General features: G+C 38.7%; 1 protein-coding gene across 1 annotated transcript in view; it reads right to left on the bottom strand.

Moving 5' to 3' along the window:
* Positions 1 to 23,879, bottom strand: part of VWF (von Willebrand factor) — a 175,230-nt gene that overhangs the window by 102,975 nt on the left and 48,376 nt on the right. Inside the window, exon 18 of the mRNA XM_085873069.1 lies at positions 9,263 to 9,417. Within this exon, the coding sequence (XP_085729195.1) occupies positions 9,263 to 9,417 (155 nt within the window). The remainder of the gene's footprint in view (positions 1 to 9,262; positions 9,418 to 23,879) is intronic.

The following is a 23,879-nucleotide window of genomic DNA, read 5'->3' on the forward strand; positions in this document are numbered from 1 at the left end:
CCCAAGGTCAAGGTCAGGGTCACCCAAAACATGAAAAACACACAAATAAAATACATATTTTTGTTTTACAACATATTTCAAACCTGATAACGGGATCGTAAAGCTGGTTGAAAAGTAATGTTCCTCGGTATTTTCAAATATTTTCTACGATCAGAATGAAGGCAACAAGCACCAATGATAAGTTGTTGAATGTCACATGGTGGCTTTAAATGAGTCGTGAAAATTTTCAATCTGCTGCCGTTACCATGACAACGCACACCTGATAATTGTTATTTGTGACGTCGCGTCATTTTATTAATGTACGAACAAATAAACACCACATATTCTATGACATCACAGCTTGGACCATCACACGGAAAGGTCAACTAATTCGCCAAGTGTCGTGCTTAGCACAATTTTTCATTTGGATGTTTGTTCATTTGTCATCAGCATAATTGGTCGTAAACGTCGGCGGATTTTGAGCAAACTCGGGTGGTAGGTCATGTTATGACCTAGTGCTTTGGAAATTGTGATGGTTGCTAGGGACGCTTTGGTTCTCTAGCAACAACCGAAAAACCTTCAAAATCGGTACCGTTCAGCGAAATCAACTCCGAAAGCCATTATCCCTCGTAGGGTTATGAAATTTGGCACGACTGATCTACAGGTGATGCTCTATCAAATATATTCCGATTTTTGTGATATATGGAATACTTTACCTGCAGCGCCCCCTACAATTAGGGTATGCGTGAAAATTGGCGAAAATTGAAGGCCCCCGAGCGACCAGGTGAGTGCATCGATATGAATGAAACTTTGCAGGTTCATGGTACTCAATGAATACTACAACTTTGCCTCAGGACATATTGACTGATTTCGCTTCGGTCAGGGGTCAAAGGCCAATTAGTGCAAAAATCGATAATATGCGAGAGCTGGAGGTGCCTTCGCGCCAAATGCTACTCCTCCTAGGGTTATGGTCGGATGGTCATGAAAATTCACACTAATCGTCTGGAATACATTGTGCACAAAGGATGGAGCCGGATTTTCGATTTAGATCTTTGTTCACCCACAGCACCCCCTCGAACTTTGGGGATTTCCGATTTCAAACCGCATTTTCGGTACTTTTCATTCAAATGGATATCGAGTAGTTATCAGTAGATGGAACTGGATGAGATTTGTATGCATCTTAAGGTGATTCCCTATCCGCTATATGACATCCATTTTGTTCTTTATCTTATAGTTTCCATGCTCGGCGACCCATCGCCGCCTACCGGCTTGTCTGTCTGTTTGTGTGTTTGTTTACCCTGTAGCAGCCACACTGTTTCAGCGATCATGACCAAACTGGGCACAGACGTCGGCCATGGTCCAACTGAGACACAAGTCGTTTTTGGTGAATCTAGGTCAAAGGTCAAGTTCAAGGTCACCGAAAAACCGAAATTCTTATTTTCGCAATGACGTCCACTAAAATGGTCGTATCGACTTCAAACCAAATGCAAAATGTGCATCTTCCAATTCTGCAACCAACCATATATCTCATTGGGGTGTCACACCAACACCCTTCTTAGCGGTCGGGGGTCGAATGTCAGGGGTGTCGGGTCAAAACTTTCAAATTGCGATAAAAAACACCATTTCAAGTCCGATTGACTTCCAAGTTATGATCATGACCAAACTAAGTGCTCTAACTCATTAAGCAGTAGCACTATTGACTTATAAGAACCAAATTGATTGCCAGGTTTTTGTTTTTTCAGAGATCATGCAGATATGACAAAGTTATTCCGGCAATTCCTTGCTCAACGAGCAATTTCATTTTACTTCTTTGTTCGTGTACAGCACAAGGGTGTGGGGTAGCATCATTGGCTAGGAGTGTGGCTGTGCCGCTGATGCAACACCATCTGTAGGTGAGGACAGCAATTTGTAGTTCGTTCATAGTGCCTGCCATCACTCGCCTACTCTTTGGGAAGGACACCATAGGATCTTTAATGTCCACAAACTAATGCTGGAAGACGAGATGCAGTTTAACATCCATCTGAGAGGGACAGGACACACGTTGATTGCTCACCCTGCCTGCAAGACACCAGGGTGACAGTTTCTAGCTGAGCCAAAATTCAAGCAGGGGCTAAACGGCTCTGAGACAAGTGTGCATACCTCTATGCCATTCGGTCAGCCCCCTTATTTTACTCATAATATTAAACTTAACTTCATTCGTGTTACAAAGTGATAGTGGTGGTCACGCAAAGGTTCAATTTTTCAGTTACTGTTAAAATCTGTAAGAGTAACTGACTGTGTGTGTGTGTGTGTGTGTGTGTGTGTGTGTGTGTGTGTGTGTGTGTGTGTGTGTGTGTGTGCGTGCGTGTGTGTGTCTGTGACCGCTGTTTCTCGACAACCATTGGTCCGATCTCATTGAAACTTGCCAGCTATATTGCTGGGGCCCTGAGGATCTGCCTTTTCAAGGTTTGATATTAATCGGACAAGTGCTTCCCAAGTTATGGCCATTTATTTACCAAACCAATGACAAGACATGTTGTTGCGTGGGCGTGGCCGATGGGGAAGGGAAGCTCAGCCGCGTTCCCCATTACGGGTTACAACGTACTGGCTTCCGGCGAGTGATGACTTCGTGTATTCTAATAATTTCTCGATTTCTTATGCGCATTTATAGATAAACACAATGCCCCAAGTTATGATCGTTTTCATATTAGATGGTGTATAAATTTGGGTAACATCAGAGTTAGCTGGTATGCTCCGAAGCAGGAAGTAAATTTTTTTTGCACGTTATTTTTTCTCCTCTTTCCTTTTCTCTTTGTGTTTTTCCTTGCGATGACATTGGGAAAAGGCAAAATACGTTGGCGCTAATTGAATAATTAGCCATTAAAAATAAATTGCGAATCATCGTAACTGCCATATGCGAACTTCCGGACAGTGAGGACTTCACTTCCGGATAGTCACGACTTATTGTATTCTTTCTCGATTTTTTTCTTGATTTATCGACTTACTGTATTCTTTCTTTCTCGATTTCTGTACTTTCTCGATTTTCTTAAACCCAATACCCCAATCCAGTCAGTGACGATTACTGTATTCTTTCTCGATTTTTTTCTTGATTTATCGACTTACTGTATTCTTTCTTTCTCGATTTTGGTACTTTCTGGATTTCTTTTTCGATTTTCTTCAGCACAATTCCCCAATCCAGTCAGTGACGATTACTGTATTCTTTCTCGATTTTTTTTCTTGATTTATCGACTTACTGTATTCTTTATTTCTTGATTTCGGTACTTTCTCGATTTTCTTAAACACAATGCCCCAATCCAATCGTCGTTTACGACAGCGAAGGAACGAAGCTGCCCGCCATGCACGCACAATGGAATCTGACGAAGCACGAGCTGCTCGCTTGACACGCGACGCAACGCGCATGACAAGGCGTCGTGCAGCTCAAACGGATGAAGAACGAACTGCTCACTTGGCAGACAACACTGAACGTGAGGCAAGGCGTCGTGCAGCTCAAGCGGATGAAGAACGAACTGCTCGCTTGGCAGACAGCACTGAACTTGAGGCAAGGCGTCGTGCAGCTGAAACAGATGAAGAACGAACTGCTCGCTTGGCAGGCAACACTGGACGCGAAGCAAGGCGTCGTGCAGAAGAAACGGATGAAGAACGAACTGCTCGCTTGGCAGACAACACTGGATGTGAGGCAAGGCGCCGTGCAGAAGAAACGGGTATGGGCACGCACGTACGGGCACGTGAGAGCGAAGGAACGGCCTGTGCGGTTGTTTCTGGCACTCGATTTGAAATTTTTTTTATTTTTTATTTTTTGCACGTACGGCCACAAACCTACGGGCATGCACTTGTTACTCCAAAACCATGAAACCTCGTCGCCTGGAACTTTGCATGCATATATAAATATATATATATATATATATAAATATATATCTTCATATAAAATATACTGTATATAAATATAAGGGAACTCCAAGGGATGCATGAATGAAAATTGGGTGTTTGGGTAAATTTAAACACCCCTTTTGAAGATAATTAATGGCTTACCTCCATGAAAGGCTTATCCTTGGTCAGCCCAACTTCACCTCGCAGGGGTCTTAGTCGTCATTTTGTTTCGGCCTATTCAAACATGCCTTGCCTTGGAAAGACCATCTAATCTCCTGGACTAATTAAAGTATACTAGAAGCACCCGCTCTCTAAGGGAGCCGTCAGGGGGGTCATGTTATTATATTTATGCCTATTTTAGTCCAAGGGGTCCCAGGATTACACACCCAAAAATGGATGCGATCGGTTCAGCCGTTTTTGCGGTACCTTTGGTCGAGGAAAGAGGGGAATAGTGGGAGGTGGGAGGAGGGAGGCGAATGGAGGGGGTGGGGTGGGAGGAGGGAGAAGGGATCCAAAGACAATGAAAGGGAGGGAAAGAGTGAAAGTGGGAGGAGGGAGGGAATGGGTGGAGTGGGAGTCCAGAAGGAAAGGGTGGGGAAAGGGTGGAGGTGGGAGGAGGGAGGGAAAAGGATGGAGTGGGAGTCCAGTGGGGTGGGAAGAGGGAGGAAAGGCAGAAGGTGAGAGGAGGGAGGAAATGGGTGGACTTGGGAGGAGGGAGGGGTGGGATTGGAGTCTGAAGGGAAGGGGCAGGGTGAAAGGATGGAGGGGGGTGTGGTTGGACGAGGCAGGGGAAGGGTGGGAGGATGAACCTGACGTTGCCCGTAAATGCCCAGTACCTTTGCGAGTGTAACAATAAAATAACATTTCATATTCAAAGACTTCTAAAAATCTACAATGTTACCCTCGCCGGAGGAGAGGGTATTGCATTTGGGTCCGTTTGTTTGTTTGTCTGTCTGTCTGTTTGTTTGTCCGCACAGAACTTCCATGTTTTTCTCCGCAACCGCTTGTCGGATTGAGACGAATTTTTCACCATTGGTGCGACTACTCATGTATCATGTTTTCATGTTAATTATTACATCATAGGTCATGTGGTGTGGCAGCCATATTGGAAAACGGAAAAACTTTGGACCTCTGTATCTTTGAAACCACGCCAAGGAAAAAATTGAAACTAGGCACAAAGCAAGTTCTCCTCATGAAGAATGAGAGCGATTCTTTATGACGTCATAGGTGCCCTTGTTATGGCATCATAATTGCATATGTAGAACGCCACATCTGATCAGTATGAACACTTTTGAGGGTTGTCTAGAGATAAAATGGTCCACAGAAAAAAAGTAAATGACATCATCTGTCACGTGATTCGGCAGCCATATATATATTTTTTTTAACCTTCAAAAATCTTCTTATCTGAAGTGACTGAACAAATTATGGCAAAACTTTATATGTATAACCGCCTGTCCATGAGGAACAAAAGGGTCACACACATGATATCATAGGTCACATGGTTTGGCAGCCATATTGGATTTACCTGAAAACCTATAAAAAAATACACCACTCAAATGAAGTTCTGGCGAGGGTCTGCAATCTCTGATTGCTCTTTTTCTTGTTTAAAATACATACGTTTACTCTAATCGCCTAACCTCTTAGAACTTAAACTGTGTGGGTAGTTGTGACACTACTTTAGTGGCTCCTCTTGTAAACAGATCACAGACAGAACAGGTTAAACCCTACTTCACAAAGTGTATTTTGATAGCTTGAGATTACATCTAGTGCCAACTGTACATATATATGTTTATAAGGATAGTCAAACGTTATTGCATTTAGAAATTTGAGTTCATTCATTCATATGCAACAGGTGTCTGTTGGCTTGCTTAATTTTGCTGGGAGTGCAGCTCTGCGCTGATGCAGTTCCCCCTGTAGATTATGGATGGGTTTGAGGGTCGTCGAGTAGCGGCTGAAACCCGAATCCTATCCAGGTTCCTCCTGATGACTCAGCTTTTGTCTTTGCTTCTTTGGCTTCCTTCTGATGACTCCAATGCAGTATTTGGTCTTCCATCTGATTATGTTTGTGCCATATCCCTGATGCTGTGTGGACTGTGCTTCCTCACTGATGAACCTCTGGTAGTTTGTACCTGTTGCTCTGTTGGAGCCTGGGAAGTAACTGCTGAAATCTATCTATTTGGGTTCTTCCCAACATCTTTGTTCTTTGTTCCTTTCACACTTCTTTGTACTTTTTCAAATTTCTCTTTATTCATCATAATTCTTGCTTTTTCTTGATTTCTCTATTTTCTTTATCGATCTAAAGAGAAATGAATTCTTGCAGAAAGCTTTCTGTAAGACTCATTTGGCTGTGTGTGGATGAATTTGAGGGTAGTGGGGTAGCGGATGAAACCAGAATCCTATCCAGGTTGCTCCTGATGACTCTGTTTTGCTCTTTGCGTATTCGCTTTCCTTCTGATGACTTCAATGCAGTATTTGATTGGAGCAGGAATTTGTACATTGTTCAGAGTGCCAACGATAGTTCACCTGCTCTTCCTCAAATGACACACTGGGATCTATAAAGTCCACCAAGTAATGCTATCAAACAATCAGTCATAGACCGGTGCTTGTCATGAGGATCAGTTTGGAATTGTGTCCTCTAAGGCGATTGACATCCATACAAACAGACAGAATGACAGATTCGACCAACCAATATACTTGTGAATATTCAATTTCACAAGTACAAAGACACCCAGCTTAACATCCATATGAGGGACGGCCCAGCACTGATCTGACAGTTTATAGCTGGGTCGATAATCAAACCCAGACTGGACAACTTTTTTGTATACAAAGTCGAGACTCATGGAAGAGTTAGCACATGGAACAAAACAAATCGGAACAGAACGGAAAGAACACAGTGGAAAACGGGGAAACACCGGATGTACAAGAGGGAAGGAGGACAAGGTGGATGAACAAGCTGAAGCTCAAACACAACAAGAAAGGGGATGAAAGAGGAGGAAGGGAAAACCGGGATTGAAACAGCAATGGAGCACAAATGGAAAGGAAGTGAGGGGAGAAACCACAACGTTGGAAAATAAGGGATATGTTTGAAGAAGGTTAATAAGGATAGAAAAATTGTGAGTGTGGTTTGGTGATGACCCAAGGATGATGTGAACAGCCATCTTGTAGCCCTGGTGTTTTGCCAAAAGGCTTAAAGGTAAAGCTGCTGTCACACCTTGACGATTTAGCCAGCTTATGCCGACGTATGAAAAATTTGTCTAAAATGCTGGCACACGTCGAATACGTTATGGGTAAGTTTTGTATACGTTAAGAGCACGCTGGCATACATCGTAGTATGCTGGCATACGTCGTAGTATGCCGAGCTCGTTGACAAATTTTATCATGCTCAAAATTTTTCGACGTATGCCAGCGTATGACTCACACGTTCTGCATACACTGGCCATAAGTTGTAGGCACGTTACGCGATCGTTGACACACGTCGACACATGTTACTTGTAAGTTACTCATAAGTCGTAACACGTCGAGGTAATGTTTATCATCAGTGTTCCAGACTCCATGGTTTTTTTTTTTTTCTTCGGCATGACGGTGATGATGACACTTCCATTTCTAGTGCGGTTATAATATAATATAATTAATAGGCTGCCACTCAAAGATTTAAATCATAACCGCATTAGAAATCGAAGTGTCAACATCACCGTCATACCGAAGAAAAAAAACAAGAAACAAACAACAAAAAAACCATGGAGTCTGGAAGACTGACGGGCTCCTCCTGTGTGAACCCCATTTTTATATACCAATTCCCCTAAACGCTGCCAATACGCCATTATATGGTAGCTGTAAGTTAGTAACACGTTCAGTAAGTTCTGTGGTTGTCCGGAATACATCAAATACGTCAATATGCGTTGGATATACGTTACACGTAGGTTCAAAGCACGTTACTCATAGGTTAGAAATAATTTTCGGGTAAGCGAAACATTACCTCGACATGTTTCGACTTGTGAGTCGAACACCAGCCTGGTGTTGGTGCAGTGGTTAGGGCAGCAGCTTGGGATCCAAAAGGTCCTGAGTTCAATCCCCGTTGGGCCACTGAATTAATACACCGGGGGGTTCACTCAGCCTGTCATCCTTCCGAGGTCGGCGAAATGAGTACCAATGTACTGGGCCGGTGTATACCCCAGTTAAAATAGGTGTACCATATCCCTGTGTCGTAATTGGCGACCAGGGTTGCGTCAGGAAGGGCATCCGGCGTAAAACATGTGCCAAATCACTATGCGGATCATATGGATGATCCGCTGTGGCGACCCCTAACGGGAGCAGCCGAAAGAAGAAGAAGAAGAAGAAGAAGAAGAAGAAGAAGAAGAAGAAGTTTCGACTTATGAGTAACTTACAAGTAACGTGTGTCAACGATCGCGTAACATGCCGACAACTTATGGCCAGCATTATGCGGAACGTGTGTGTGTCATACGCTGGCATACGTCGAAAGTTTTTCAGCATGCCTAAAATTTGTCAACGTATGCCAGCGTGCTCTTAACGTATACAAAACTTACCCATAACGTATTCGACGTGTGCCAGCATATTCGGCAAATATTTCATACGTCGGCATACGCTGGCTAAAACGTCAAGGTGTGACAGCGGCTTGACACTTCGATGTCTAGTGCGGTTATGATTTGAATCGTCAAGCCGCTGCCTTTTAATAGGCTACGCCACGTGATCGTCGGCGATACGCTGCCGTGCGCTATGCATAAGTTAGACTATCGTTGGGCATTGGATGTGAATGCCGACAACACGCTAAGCATTCGTTGGTATAAGTTATCTATATGTTATCGAAACGTTCTGTGTACGTTACTAAAACGTTATGCATACATCCAATTCGTTATGCATACGCCCAAAACTGGAAAAAAAACATCAATAGTTCAACCGACGCCAGCGTTTTACATACATTTTTATACGTTGCTATACGCTGGCTAAAACGTCCAGGTGTGACAGCGGCTTAAGAACGGCACCTCTGCGGCATTCTATCAGACAGAACCTTGAATTAAATATCCAGGCTGAAGTAACATCCAAAACAACACAAAAATCAATAAGCAATTAAATTAATCGGGTTTTTCAAAAAATAATAAATCCAAGCATCATGTATGGGGAAATTATTTAACGTCCCTGCTTTATGATGGCACAGAATCTTCATGATATCACAAGCATTCCAATATATATATATATATATATATATATATATATATATATATATATATATATATATATATATATATATATATATATATATATATATTTTTTTTTTTTTTTAAGAGGATAAATAATACACCAGTTGTGTGTAGATTCGGAGATACACTCTGTTCCATTTACAGAGTTGTCCACGTTGATGTATGGAATATTTGATATTGTGCTTATTGAGTTCACTTACCAGACCAGGTGGACAAACGCATCCCGATACACAGATTGGACTGTTGCACTCAAGACCGAGTGTCTGGCATGTGGGTGAACACTCGGCTCCACTCTTGTTTCCCGGATAACACAGCAGAGGAGAAAATGGTGCTTCACAATACAGACTGCGCTTCTCTACATGGGAAATATAAAGTAAGGAAGTAGTTTACATCATGATGCATTTACCATGTAGAGCTCACAGGAGAATGGTTTATAAAATTTTCGGCACTTTATTTTTCCCAGAATGCAAATCAAATCGTTTTGGTTTAATCAAATCACCCACGCTAACACACTGATAATAAATAACTCGGCCATTTCATTCACTATGCCAATCCATAAACATTGCGTTGGCACGGACCGACTTATTCACAAGACTTCAGGATCAAGCCCACAAAATATTTTAATTTTGGCATTGCTTGCCCGTGGGATGAACAAATGGAAAGAATACAGGAGGAAAAGATCCCCAAACAGCAAACCCTAAAAATACAAGAGAGAACATGGGGTGGAAAAACAGCCAAAGTGGTACCAGTCAGATGGATACCATGGGAACCTGCTGGAAGTATGGCTGACAGCTACGCCCACTCGCCTGAAAGTAGTCCAGCCTGGGTTCGAATCTCGACCCAGCTATAAACTGTCGTCCCAGTTTTAACAGGCACAGTGATTCATCAATGTGTGCCGTCCATGTTATAGTGGGCGTCCCGTCTGACGGAAGTAGTTGGTGAACATTAAATATCCCACGGTGTCCTTAGCGAAGAGTACGTGAGTTATCGCAGGCACCATGGCCAAGTTACAAATCCTTGCCATAACTACTGCTGGGAAGGCAATGGCAAACCACCCAGTATAACCCTTGCCAAGAAACTGCTTCGGCAGCATTGAACCTGCCTTTGGACAGAACACCAGAAGATTAATTCCCTGGGAACCCTACTAAAGACAATGAAAGGTATTTTTTGAAAGAATTGGATTTCGCTATTGACATCCAAAATCTACAAAAGGCTGTACCTTTTGGTCTATCAAGACCATTTTGCATTTTACAACAATGTAATGATCTGCCACCTCCTGGCTGATCATGAAGTCATAATGCAAAAGTAAAAGCTCAAAGGCAATAACATCATGTCTCTGAGCCTATGAGAAAAATCGTACAATAATCATCACGTTATTATTATTATTATTATTATTATTATTATTACTATTATTATTACTCTTACTACAAATTGCCTCATTTGCAAATGCGCGCCATTTCCTCGTTCAAACGGTGCACCATTAACCAATCGAAGCCTCACCTCAGACCCTCAGAACACTCACAACGCTACGACCCTCACCATAATTCCCACAATGCCTCCTAAATTCCCCACAACAACCGACGCTCGACTAACCTCACCACAATCACCTCATCCACTTCAGTCTCCTCACCGAAACCACCTCAACCGCTCCCAACACTTCAACGCCGTCATCACAAATGCCACAGCACTTCCTCTACCTCACTACAACTGCTACAAACTGCCCCAACCACAGTTAACTCCTTGGACGCTCATCACAGTCTCTTGGATGCCGGGGGAATGAAAGACATTACAGGTCGGAATGCTTTGGTGTATAATTTGAAGCGCAAATTTGCGCTGAGGCTCATTCATCAACGTCTGGGTAAAACTGGTGCTTCATTAAATAACAACCCTTGAACGGAATTCAGCACACGTTCATGGCCAGAGAACGCTCCCGAAAACCCTTGGCCAATGGAAGTTACGGAGCTCTGTCGCATGGCAAGGCTGGGGAGTAACTGAAGCCATTTTCGGCTCTGGAGTCTGGCGGGGTGTGGCTATAGCTCGGGGTGACATCCATGCGCCAATGGAGGAGCTATAAAATGTCTCCAGGTTATTTTGATCTGTATTATGGCGCCTCCCTCACTCTGGACTCTATAAAAAGAGCCAAATAGAGTGAATTGCAGTAGTTCATTGTTGGCCTCACTCATCTTCCAAAGCCGAATCTCATCATCGTGCTTCAGATCCTACCAAATGAGAACTGACCAATTGGGCAGTGCAGAATCGAGTCGTAACCAAGCAGGGTGGAGCGAGCATTGCCAGGGTCATTGCCGGATAATCCCGGGGTCATCATCACTCGGCTTTGGCTGTGTTCCACAGCCAATATTTATCACACGTACATATTATCTTACACACTCCATTAAGCTGTCTTCATGAGCATCTTCTCTCCCATCTGTGTCTCGTCCACTGTGGACACATCATTGAAAGAGCATACCGATTCACACTTCTTCACACTTCCTCTTGCATCACACTGCACCACATTTTTGTCCCTCACACTCAAACACCATAGACGCCTCAGTTTTCTTCCCTCCTCCCCCTTCCTAAGCGATTGGGCTGTGTAGGTCTATCAATCGCACTAGCTATCAACGAGGTTGTTTACACCTCAACTTCTTCTACCTCTCTGGCTATCTCTAGCTTCCGTGTGTGTGTGTGTGTGTGTGTGTGTGTGTGTGTGTGTGTGTGTGTGTGTGTGTGTGTGTGTGTGTGTGTGTGTGTGTGTGTGTGTGTGTGTGTGTGTGTGTGTGTGTGTGATGGTGCCTGTTCTCTTCTTCTTCTTCTTTCGGCTGCTCCCGTTAGGGGTCGCCACAGCGGATAATCCGTATGATCGCATCGTGATTTGGCACAGGATTTTACGCCGGATGCTCTTCCTGACGCAACCCTGGTCGCCTGTGATGGTGCCTGTTATGGTAGCATAATTTAAGATTGTAGAAGTTTTATATTGGGTTAATTCTGCCCTGTCTTCTGTCTTTGTAAATAACAATTGCATTTCCTTTGCTGCACCCACAAATCCCTTTGCTTTCCCTGCTGTATATAATTGTCAATAAACCCTACTATTGTGCCACATAACTTTCCGGTACATGGAGTTAGCTGTGCCAGGCGGCCTCTGGACTCGGCATTCAGGAGGAACCCAAGTGCTTCCCCTCATGGCGAGCCTCGAACCCCGAGTTTGCAACAATATATAGATTATTATTATTATTATTTTAATATAGTGCAATGGACTGGTGAGCACCTCCTTTTAACCTCATAACCTATTTCTCTGAAAGCTATAAAAGAATGTACAGTAACTGGTAAATTTGCTTCCATGAAAAATCATGACAATGCTTGAGGAAAGTAGATTACAGTAGATCTGAGAATGTAAGATCTACTGTATATTAATGTAGATCTACCATGCAGACAACACACACACACACACACACACACACACACACACACACACACACACACACACACACACACACACACACACACACACATGCATGGAGTTGTATACTTTGAGACCTAGGAGGGCTCAATTTCACCTTCTGAAATCTGCATATGGAGATAACAACCAACAACACACACACACACACACACACACACACACACACACACACACACACACACACACACACACACACACACACACACACACACACACACACACACACACACACACACACACACACACACACACACACACACCTCAGTAGGGTAAGAATACTGATTCTGGCTCACTTTTCCCCATGTAAATGAATGGGGGATTTTCAGCGATTCATATTTTTTTCCCTAAAAATAAATCCCCTTTTTATCCCAAGGTATATTTATTTGTCTCCCCTTTTAACTTGGAGGTTGAACCTCATTGAATTGAACACCTGGGGGTTGAACAGCTCACTCATTGAACCTATAAAGATTTGTTCATTCTCAAATTCCTTCAATAGTTTAATTTTCTTTGCACAATAATCCCCATCTAAAATATTGACAAACAAAACATTTGAATCTTTATATTTTTGAAGATACCCCTTTTGTGCCATTACGAAATGATAAACTTCTCTTAATGCTCTTGTTTGACCACCTCCTGAGCCACAGGTTATTTTTTGTTAAGCCCCGCCCACTTTTCTTTAAGCCCCGCCCACTTTTCTTAAGCCCCGCCCACTTTCCACAAGGTATTCAATAAACCCCGCCCACTTTTCTTTAAGCCCCGCCCACTTTTGCTAAGCCCCGCCTACTTTGCTAAGCTCCGCCCACTTTTCATAAGGTATTTTTTTCTAAGCCACGTCCACTTTTCCTAAGCCCCGCCCACTTTTGCTAAGCTCCGCCCACTTTTCATAAGGTATTTTTCTAAGCCACGCCCACTTTTCCTAAGCTCCGCCTACTTTTGCTAAGCCCCGCCCACTCTTATATCATTTCCAGTTCATCTCTGACTCACAAAGAAATCACTAGAAAATTACAGGATGTTATGGTTTTGAAAAATTTCCCAATGAAGGCTTGCCTAGGCTTGCCCAGGGAATTTCCAAAGGAAACCACACCCACCAGTCTTTCTCTATAAAAGCTTCAAACCCAGGCTCCATTTTAAACATTTGTTCTTGCTGGCAATGGTGTGCTGTGTGCTTGCCTCGAACTCTCTGTCTTGTATGGAACTAAACCTTCAAGTTGATGAACTGGATTCAAACCTCTTATCTATTGAGGTAAGATTTTTATTTTCCTATTTTCAAACTTTGATTGAAGCATACTCATTTAATAATTAAATAACTTAATTAATACATTATTATTTTCTCTCACAGGAAATTGTATCTGAAATACAAAATGAAAATACTGCTTTTGCTACAACTTGGGGGAAATTGTTGGCTTGGTTGAAGACCTTATGAGCGACCAAGACCTTGAGTGGGATGACTTTGGTGTTCCTTGGAACTCTCTGTCTTGTATGGAACTAAACCTTCAAGTTGATGAACTGGATTCAAACCTCTTATCTGTTGAGGTAAGATTTTTATTTTCCTATTTTCAAACTTTGATTGAAGCATACTCATTTAATAATTAAATAACTTAATTAATACATTATTATTTTCTCTCACAGGAAATTGTGTCTGAAATACGAAATGAAAATACTGCTTTTGCTACAACTTGGGGCGAAATTGTTGGCTTGGTTGAAGACCTTATGAGCGACCAAGACCCACAGAACGAGTTCGTCCTTGATGACCCAACCAAAGAGTTATACCTTGGAGACCAGCAAAATCCTGAAAAAGAGTTTTACAGCAATAGTACTCATTGTGAGTTATCAAGACAATACCCACTGAACAAGTTATATGTTGATGAGCCAGAATACAAGTTTTACCTTGGAGACTCACAAATTTTGAAAAAATCAGTAAATGAGTTCTGCCTTGATGGTTTAAATAACTACCTTGGAGACTCAGGAAAAGGGTTCTGCCAAGATGGTTCTAAATATGGGAACTACCTTGGAGACTCACAAATTTTGAAAAAATCAGTAAATGAGTTCTGCCTTGATGGTTTAAATAACTACCTTGGAGACTTGGAAAGTTGGGGTTATTTTGAAGACTTGAAATGCTACCACTCTTTGGGATTTAAACCTATCAAGAAAGTTCTTACTCCCTCTTTCTATGTCATCAAACCTGAAAGCCTTAAAAGACAGAATTGGAAGAAGAGAAAAAAAAAAAACGTAAAATATATATATATAGGTGGAAATCTCATTTTGAAAAAGACTGTGTTGGGTGAGGATTGAGTTGGGGTTGAGATTTTGAATGTGAGGGTTGGGGTTGAGATTTTGAATGTGAGGGTTGGGACACACACACACATACACATCAACAAACAAAAGTTAAGCCTTGACTATTCAGTTGAGGATTCTGTGTTTGGGGTTCACAGATGTAAGAACGTCCACCCCTTGACACACATTATATACTGTTATACACCTCGGACTTGGCCCTCGAGTGTCCACAACGGTGTATAGTAGGAGGGAGTGAAGCGCCAACCTATTGCTCCCATTGCACACACACACACACACACACACACACACACACAAACAAAAGTTAAGCCTTGACTATTCAGTTGAGGATTCTGTGTTTGGGGTTCACAGATGTAAGAACGTCCACCCCTTGACACACATTATATACTGTTATACACCTCGGACTTGGCCCTCGAGTGTCCACAAAGGTGTATTATCTGCTTAGTTTTGTCTTTTGTAATTCCTGTGAATAAAATGAACCTAAAATCTCTTCCCTTCCAAATCATATATTTTATAAGTCCAAGGAACTGTATCTATTACATCAACAATTTTAAAAAGTTCTTTCGTCCATCGTTCAGTAAAACCCTTTTCAAAATGAGATTTCCACCTATATATTCTTACGATATCACCAACTTTGAACTTAGGTTTTCTGACATTAATCTCTTTTTCATATTTTAATTTTGTAAATGTTTCTGATGGCTTCATATTCGTTGACGTGTGAATCGTGTCATTATACTTATCCACAATATCCTGAATAAAAGATGACCATTGTTGTGAACCGAGTTGTGTGAATTTTTTATATAGTCTCTCTTTTAAGGTACGATTAAAACGTTCAACAACAACTGCCTTCCCTTCATTAAAGGTACTGTATAATGTAATACTGTTATTTTTTAGAAAATTCATAAATGTCTTGTTATAAAACTCTCTACCCTCATCAGTCCACAATTTTTTAGGTTTTCTCTTACTTTTATTAAATATCTGTTGAAAAGCTAACATAAGAGTATTACCTGTTTTGTTTTTTAAAGGGACAACCCACGCATATCTACTCCTCAAATCAATAACGGTTAAAGCATACTTGTACCCCTATCATTATTGAGTTCAATCAAATCAGCAGACCAGATATAATCAACTTCCTTGGAATAAACTTTCCTTCTCTGAAACTTTGTGAATATTGGTTTATGTAATTCATCAGCTAATTGCTCTTCAGTCTTAATGGCATCATTAGAGCCTATAAGTTTTTTGAATTTCCAAGTCCAAGTTTCAATTTAGCACTAATCATCTTCTTCACGATGAACCTATCAACTTTTTCTCTCAAGGTTGGATTTTGTATCAGAGACAAATTATACAACATTTCTCTATCGGCTTCATGCTTTTCTTCCAACGTTGTGGTATTCCCATAATCAATATCGTGTCTCATGCACACTTCATCAACTCTATTGATTGGTTTACTCCAGGATTTAGGATTGTCTGCCTCATCTAATCTTTTATCCAAGTTTGTGCCTGGACCACAGAAAGAATACCCTGGAAGATGTAATTCCCCTGGTATTCCAGTAGTTGTAAATTTACTTCCTGATAAAAACTTTTGTATATCTCCTCCGAGTTTGTGTTTGGAGATAAATTGATTTTTTTTTTGAACCACACACCGAACATATACCTTTTTGTATAACCCTGTTATTTTTACTTTTAATATATGAAATATTTTTAGTATTAGTTTTCTTTTTACATTTGAGACAATAACTCATTTATTTATGAGAAAAATTCCTGCAGAGTGCAAAAACCTTTTTAGTTTCCAACATGCACATTTGAATCTTAATTTTTAAAACATAAAGAATCCTTAGAAATGCCTTCACTCTCTCCTCCATTTATTTAAGAAAAAACTTGAATTAAAATGAATAGCTTGACGATGTCAATAGTCTTGAAGAAAATATTGCAAATAGACTTGTCAATTCTTTGTTTTCCTCCTCGGTGGGTTGAGTTATTTTCTGTAATACCACCAATCTTTTTTGAATCTCACTGGTTTCCATATTTTGATATTTATTCATTCTCTCTCTTTCCTCCCTCTCTCTCTTCTCCTTTTCCTCCTTCTCTTTCTTCTCCCTCTCTCTCTTCTCTCTTTCCTCCCTCTCTCTATTCTCTCTTTCCTCCTTCTCTCTCTTCTCCTTTTCCTCCTTCTCTTTCTTCTCCCTCTCTCTCTTCTCTCTTTCCTCCCTCTCTCTATTCTCTCTTTCCTCCTTCTCTCTCTTCTCCTTTTCCTCCTTCTCTTTCTTCTCCCTCTCCTCCTTCTCCTTTTCCTCCTCTTCCCTCTCTTCTTCAACTCCTTCCTCATCCCTTACTATCCTTGAATCGCTTACACCCCATAGAATATTATACATATATTCATCAGGATTTCTTGTTATTCCTGTATCCAAAATAATTTTTTTACAACAGGAAACCAATAAAATTTCTTTTGAATTTCTAAAAGAGCCTTACCTTTTCTTAACCTTATAATTTTTTCATTATTTAACATTCTAATTAAATCTAAAGTTGTCGGTTTATCAACATCAGCATAATGCCAATCTTTTATTGAAAATACCTCATTCTTATGTTGTAGAACATATTTATTAAAATAACGAATACCCTTTTCTTGAAGGTATGCTTGGACACAGAAATGATAATTTTCTTGAAGCCTTCTTGCTGTCATTTATGTATTAGAAATATATGTTAGAATAATATTATGGCACGAAACACCTCCCCATCTTCCCATAGTTAAATCATTTTGTATTTCCTTACTTATTATATATAATCCTGTTTTTTCTGTTTTCATGAGATAAACAAGGGCAAAACCATTATTATATTTACCCTTATTAAATTCTTTTATTTGTTGTTTACTAATCGTGGCTCCACAAAACTCATTCTCGATACCAAGTGCATAATATTCTTCCTTACGAGACTGATTTAATTGTTCCAGGTCTTCGAGGTTAATTTTAAATGACCAATTATACCCTAAATCATTCATATCATACCCCCATTGTTCTATTCTCATACAAACGATACGCCCTTCTTTATAAAAATTTATTTTAATTCGAACTGTGAATTCTGTATGACCTGGAGATAATATCAACACTTCTGTATCTTTGGAATACACAGCCGTTTTATTTAAGTATATATATTGTGATAAATCGTTTAATCTCACCAAGTCATTCGCGTCAGTCGGGCTTGGATAATTTTTTAATTTATAAGCATTTTTCATGTTAATATTTTTGTTTATATTATATTTATGTCGTTCAGCCTGTGCCTTTGTATAATAATTTGATAAATCAATATCCAGTTCTTGAGATACACCAAAGATAGAACCATCTTTACCAACATAAGTCATTTATATTAGATTAAAAATAATATCATAAAATTTTTTATTTTTGTTGAGTTGAAATAACACATATAGACATAATTGACCACAACACTTGGAATTTAATTCTTGGACTTGAAATGTTTGATAAACACCATTCTGTAAGAATTTTATGACTTCAACAGGTGGTGGAAGACCAAAACTATCAAAATAATATTTGTCTTGACTATTAAAAATACAAACCCAATGAGAACCGTTCCCATCATTATCTTCTAAGTTCATAATAATATTCTTTGTATGTTTCGGCACATTTGTTAATTCATCTCTCATACAAATAACCACATTATGAATTTTTAATTTCTTACAATATTTGGCAAGTTGTAAATTTGATGTTGTATTCTTTCCAAATTCTTTCAACCACTCATCAATGCTCATTTATTTATTAGAAAGATATAATCCATTACCTCTTTTCGTTAATTTTACACCTGCTTGTGCTATAGAAGAAAGCATATCTCCAACTAACAATCTCGCTTTATCAGGCAGACCTTCAAGTTTTTCAGCAAAATCTACAATTACACCACTTCCACTAATTTGTTTCTCCAACTCTTTGTTATGTCTTTCCAATTCTTTTTGAGCCTGGAGTTGAGCCTTCCTTTCGTTGGCAGTTTTGACCGCTGTTGAAATACCACCCGTCAATGCTCCAACCGCACTTAAACCAGCAAATAAAGGAATTAGAAATGGGAGAAATCCTCCACTCGTCTCTCTTATTGAATATTTTTTCAACATTGGTTTTGTCATTTTAATTTTAAGTGAGCCAGTGTCATTCAAGATTTTAACCTGTTCTCTTGTGAGCAAAACATCAATTCTTACTGCTCCTTTTCTCTGAATTGTATTAACGTTAATCGTACAAGGCTTTTGATTTTGAACACAAGATGATAGTTTATGAAGATTGATTTGATTAACATATACCCCAGTTGGTACTTTGCCACTCATTTATTTAACAAAAAATTATGTGAGACTAATCATCACACCATTATCTGTATTAATCTGCAATTCTGTTTCTTCCAAAAGCAAACAATATGTATCAACTTCTTCACTCTCTCCTCTTTCAATGTATAGGGAAGTATCCACTCGATTAGACTTTATAGTTTCCTTTTGAGCACTCAGGTCAAACGCATAGATTGTATACAAACTTTTAAATGCTGTCATATCCAAAATAGGTTCTTTATTTCCATTACTTTCACACACCTTTTGGTAAGACTTGTATGCTTCAGCAAAATCATTTTTTCCCAATTAATTTCCAATCTATCTCGTGGATAAAATGTTCCATCTAGAGAAACGCGAAGTTGTTTCACCTTAGCATTATCACTCAATGCATTATTCTTATCAGTCGCAGTATCACCATCTGGCTTTTTAAAAATCATCCACAGATATCGTGGCTTTCCTTCCAGAACACCCAAATTCCATGTGTAAGTAGTTTGATTGAGTTTAACGTGTTGACATCTTCTTTTGAGGTATGATACACTGAGTGGTTTCTTTGAGTTAAGTCTTCGATTCAACATCTCTTCTGTTTTAAGATTAGGAGTATATTCACTGATATACCAACTCATCTCCTCAATTACAAATTTATTCTGTTCACCAAAAGCACTACCAACACCAAAAAGCAATCTATTTTCATTATCATTCCTTTGTAGTTGAAATCTAATTTTAAGACCATACAGAACTTTATCATAATCACAAAATCCAAATATACCTTTAAGAGGAACTGCCACAGTAAAACTATTTTCTGCTTTTGTATCATCATTATACATTCCTTTCCTTTGAATATATCCAGGGTCTGTGTTTGTTCCCGTTGACATATCAGGAATAAAACCTTCGACAGACCCCTTTCCCATTCTATCACTGAATGTATAGAGTGTAAATTTCATCATTTCAGATACAGCAGAGACATAATCAACCGCTTCAACTTCTTGTGTTCCAATATACAATCGCACACTATCAAACATTTTCCAGAAGAAATCATTTACAAGTGTAGCGTTTGTGTTATTCCCAGCCTTAGTGAATTTAAATTTACACAACAAGAAACTTTCGGAGAGATTCAAATAGGTTTGTTGATTATTTATTTCAAAACTTTTTGTACCATTTGTATTCCAGTCTGTTCCAGTTATTGCATTTACCTTGAAGTAATCTTCTTTTTTAGTGGAGTTTGAGATAATAATAGTATCATCCAAATCATAGATACTATCAATTGCTTCCATACTTGTATTTATTTAGGAAAAAAGATGTTAAAACTTTTGAAACCCTGTTCCAAGTATTTTAATTATTTTCTGTCGTTCTTGGGGGGACAACTGAGTTTTACCTTTCTTAATTTCTTTTATTGCTTGTAATTTATGAGATTCCTTCTGAGCATCTTTTATACTCTTTACAGCACCTGCTACATTTCCCACAGCAGAAGCAGTTGAACCAATTAGGTCTTTATGTTTAAGAATAGTTGAACCAATACCCATGAGAGTATCAATTATCCCATCTCCTCTAAATTGATGTCCGACACCCCTTTGTCTCTTAGGTTTATAGTATCCTCTACCAAGATACATACCTTCACCCTTGTAGTACGGGTAAAGGAACATCCCATCCCCTGTAATTATTTTATATTTTCCCAACTCGTGCTTCCTCACAATAACCATCGTATTTATTTATTGAAAAACTTCACGTAGGTGAATTCTGATGGATATAACTTCTCCATTAAAAGAAATCACACGATTATCTTGGTCGGTTATCCTAAAATTTACTCTGTGTATGGTTTTTCCTGACACAGGTAGATAAACCAAATTTTTAGGTTCCATATTGAATTTATAACCAATTGGGGTTGAGTATGCGCTGAATGAAAATATTGTATTTGTTTTTTTTCCATCATTATAAGCACCATCAATCAAATCACAGTGAATTAACACCCACTTTATTCCTGAGGATATTTGAATGACACTATCACTGTAAAACGTCCCATTAGTCTCAATCTTTTTTGAGGGGAATCCTAACAACTCTCTAAATGAATTATCAATTGTGAAATCAACCTTGTAGTTATTTTTAACTTTAATCGTTGATTTTGAAGTATGTTTGTGAATGTTTATAACAATATTTTTTGGTTCATCACCCTGTTCTTTCATAAGACGAGCAATTTCGGAAGATATTTGAGAAATCTCGTATGCTCGGTGAGACTGTTATCGTTTTGTATCCACTTCCCGGATTATAACTAAACTTGTCATTTTTCTCGGTTATATTAAATAAGGTATTATAAGTTTCCATGGACAATAAAGATGCCTCATATTCTTTTGTTGTGTCAAGTTGTAGTGGGTATGGGAATGAAGATGTGTGGTCGCTTGTTGTGAAATTAAAACTCAGGATTGTGCTTCTCATCTTATTTAATATGAGATAAAATGTCTTTATATTGAGATTTATTAATTATTTTCATGTTCATCAACTGGTCTAAAATGGCTGATGCTTCATTAAAACAATTGTTATTTCCAGCCTTCTTACTGCCTAACAACAATAACAGTCTATTAACTAATTGCGATGGGTCATTTGGAAGAAAACTAATACCTGAACCAAGGATACTTAAAGCCTGAATAATGTGTTTCTCCTTCTCATTCTTCCTACTTTTACCAGAAAGAATAACCTTATAATTTAGAGTGTTCAGCAAATCAATATATACTCTATCATCATTATTTTCCATATCCAATGGTTTATCAATATACTTTGATTCATCCCTCACAGTTGAACCTTGTCTTCCATCTTTTGTGAGAAGAAACATTAATCTCGGAGTTAGTTTAACAGGGGGTTGAGCAGAACTTAAGAACCTTAATTCATCATTAAATATCAATACCTTTTCTTGAACAAGATGAAATATTGCTGGTTGTTCTGTTGGAATGAGTCCTGCTTTGGTTTTTGAATCCGCTGAATATTCATTGTTTTGAATAGCATTCACAATATAATCAGGGGTTGATTAATCTCTTCCAGTTGTTGAAATAAACCTTCATCATCATATTCTAATTCTCCTAAATGCTCTAATTCTTCCTCCGTCATTTGACTGAAATCTTTTAACATTTGAAGCTTTCTAGGAGTATATTCTACTGTGGGAACTGTGGAAACATCTTTCATTTTTTCTTGGGAAGTTTTTAAAAGTGGTTTAAAAAATTTCTCTTGTTTTTTTTCAAATGCTTCTTCGCCCGTTAGTTTCTGTCTGCGTTTCTTCTTTATGTCTTCCTGTTGTTTTACAACTTTTGAAACCAACTCTTGATGTTCCTTAAATCTTCTTGCTCTTTCTTTTGTATCCATTTATTTATTGTAAAATATCATTTAATGAATTGTAAAGATTAACAGGGAAATTTTCCTTTTCTTCATCATTCAAGTAGATGTGTTCAAATAAATCCTTTTCTTTAAATATTTCATCAAATTCTTTATTAACATTAATGCGAGTTGTAATTTCTTCTTCACTAATCCTTGCATCTCTGCTTTTCATACGTTTGCGTTGAGTTTCTTCATCAACATCAAAACCGAATGATAAAATCTTCACTCCGCTCAGATATTTAATAATTTGTCTCGTTCCTTCTGGATTAGTTTCTAATATCCCAACACCACCAGATTTTAGTTTCCTTAACTCACTCTTACAATGTGAATATTTTGTTGTACCAAGAGAAACCTCCTCAAATATTTGTCCTTCATTCCTCAATCGCATATGTTCCTCCACTGAAATATAGTGATAATCTTCACCTTTTACTTCTCCAGGTCTTATTGCTCTAGTTGTTGTTGATACAATGCGTATCACGGGGTGTTTTTTAAGTAAATTTACAATATTCTCATTTGTACTACACAAGAACCTTGATTTATGAAAGTTTTTTCCAGAAGCAGATTTACCCACAAGATTTATAATAATAGTTGTCATTTATATATGTAATTGTTTATAAAACAAAAAATATATCCCTTAATATCTCATCTTGTTTCACAACAATATATTTATATTTTTCAGTCGTGTGCTTCATGTAATCCTCAAATTTCTTTTTACTACATAATGTAGAACAATTATCTCTCCAAAAATTATTGATATCTATTGAATTTAACTTGAATAAAATAAAAGTATTAGCATTGTTTCTGATGGAACGACGAGGAAGTTGAAAGTACGATTGACTAAGATAAATACAATTACAAGAAGAATGTCTCCCTCTTGTGTAGTAGCTGTCCATTACCGTTTGGTTTCTCTCATTAACACAATCATCAAAGATAACGAGGTTCTTTTTTGATTTATCCAAATCTTGGGGAGACGGTATATCATCCGTATTATCACTAAGAATACAAGTTATAAGATTTGATTTCTTTTTACATCTCTGTGTATCACAAAATAGTTGAATTTTATCTTCAATGTTATAATCATTTAGGTTTTTTTGACGTTTAAATAAACCGATTATATCTTCTTTTTGAAGACCAGCATTAAAACCTTGTGAGAGTAGTTGATACTCTGGTTGAAAACTCGACTTTGTGAAAATTATTAAATTGTCATAATCTAAAAAGTTGGGAGTGAGGAGCATTTTTAAAAGTAAGCAGGTTTTTCCACATCCACTTGAACCAACTATGAGACATCTTAATGAATTTGGGAGATTTTTATGGTTGTTAAATTTTATCATATTTTCCCAAATAGGTAAAAAATCATTCATTTATATATTTGAAAAACAGGTTATTTAATTTATTATTGGCT

This window comes from Eptatretus burgeri, chromosome 3 (assembly GCF_056783735.1).
Source record: "Eptatretus burgeri isolate ZD-2024b chromosome 3, Ebu_testis_v1, whole genome shotgun sequence".
Classification (NCBI taxonomy): Eukaryota; Metazoa; Chordata; class Myxini; order Myxiniformes; family Myxinidae; genus Eptatretus; species Eptatretus burgeri.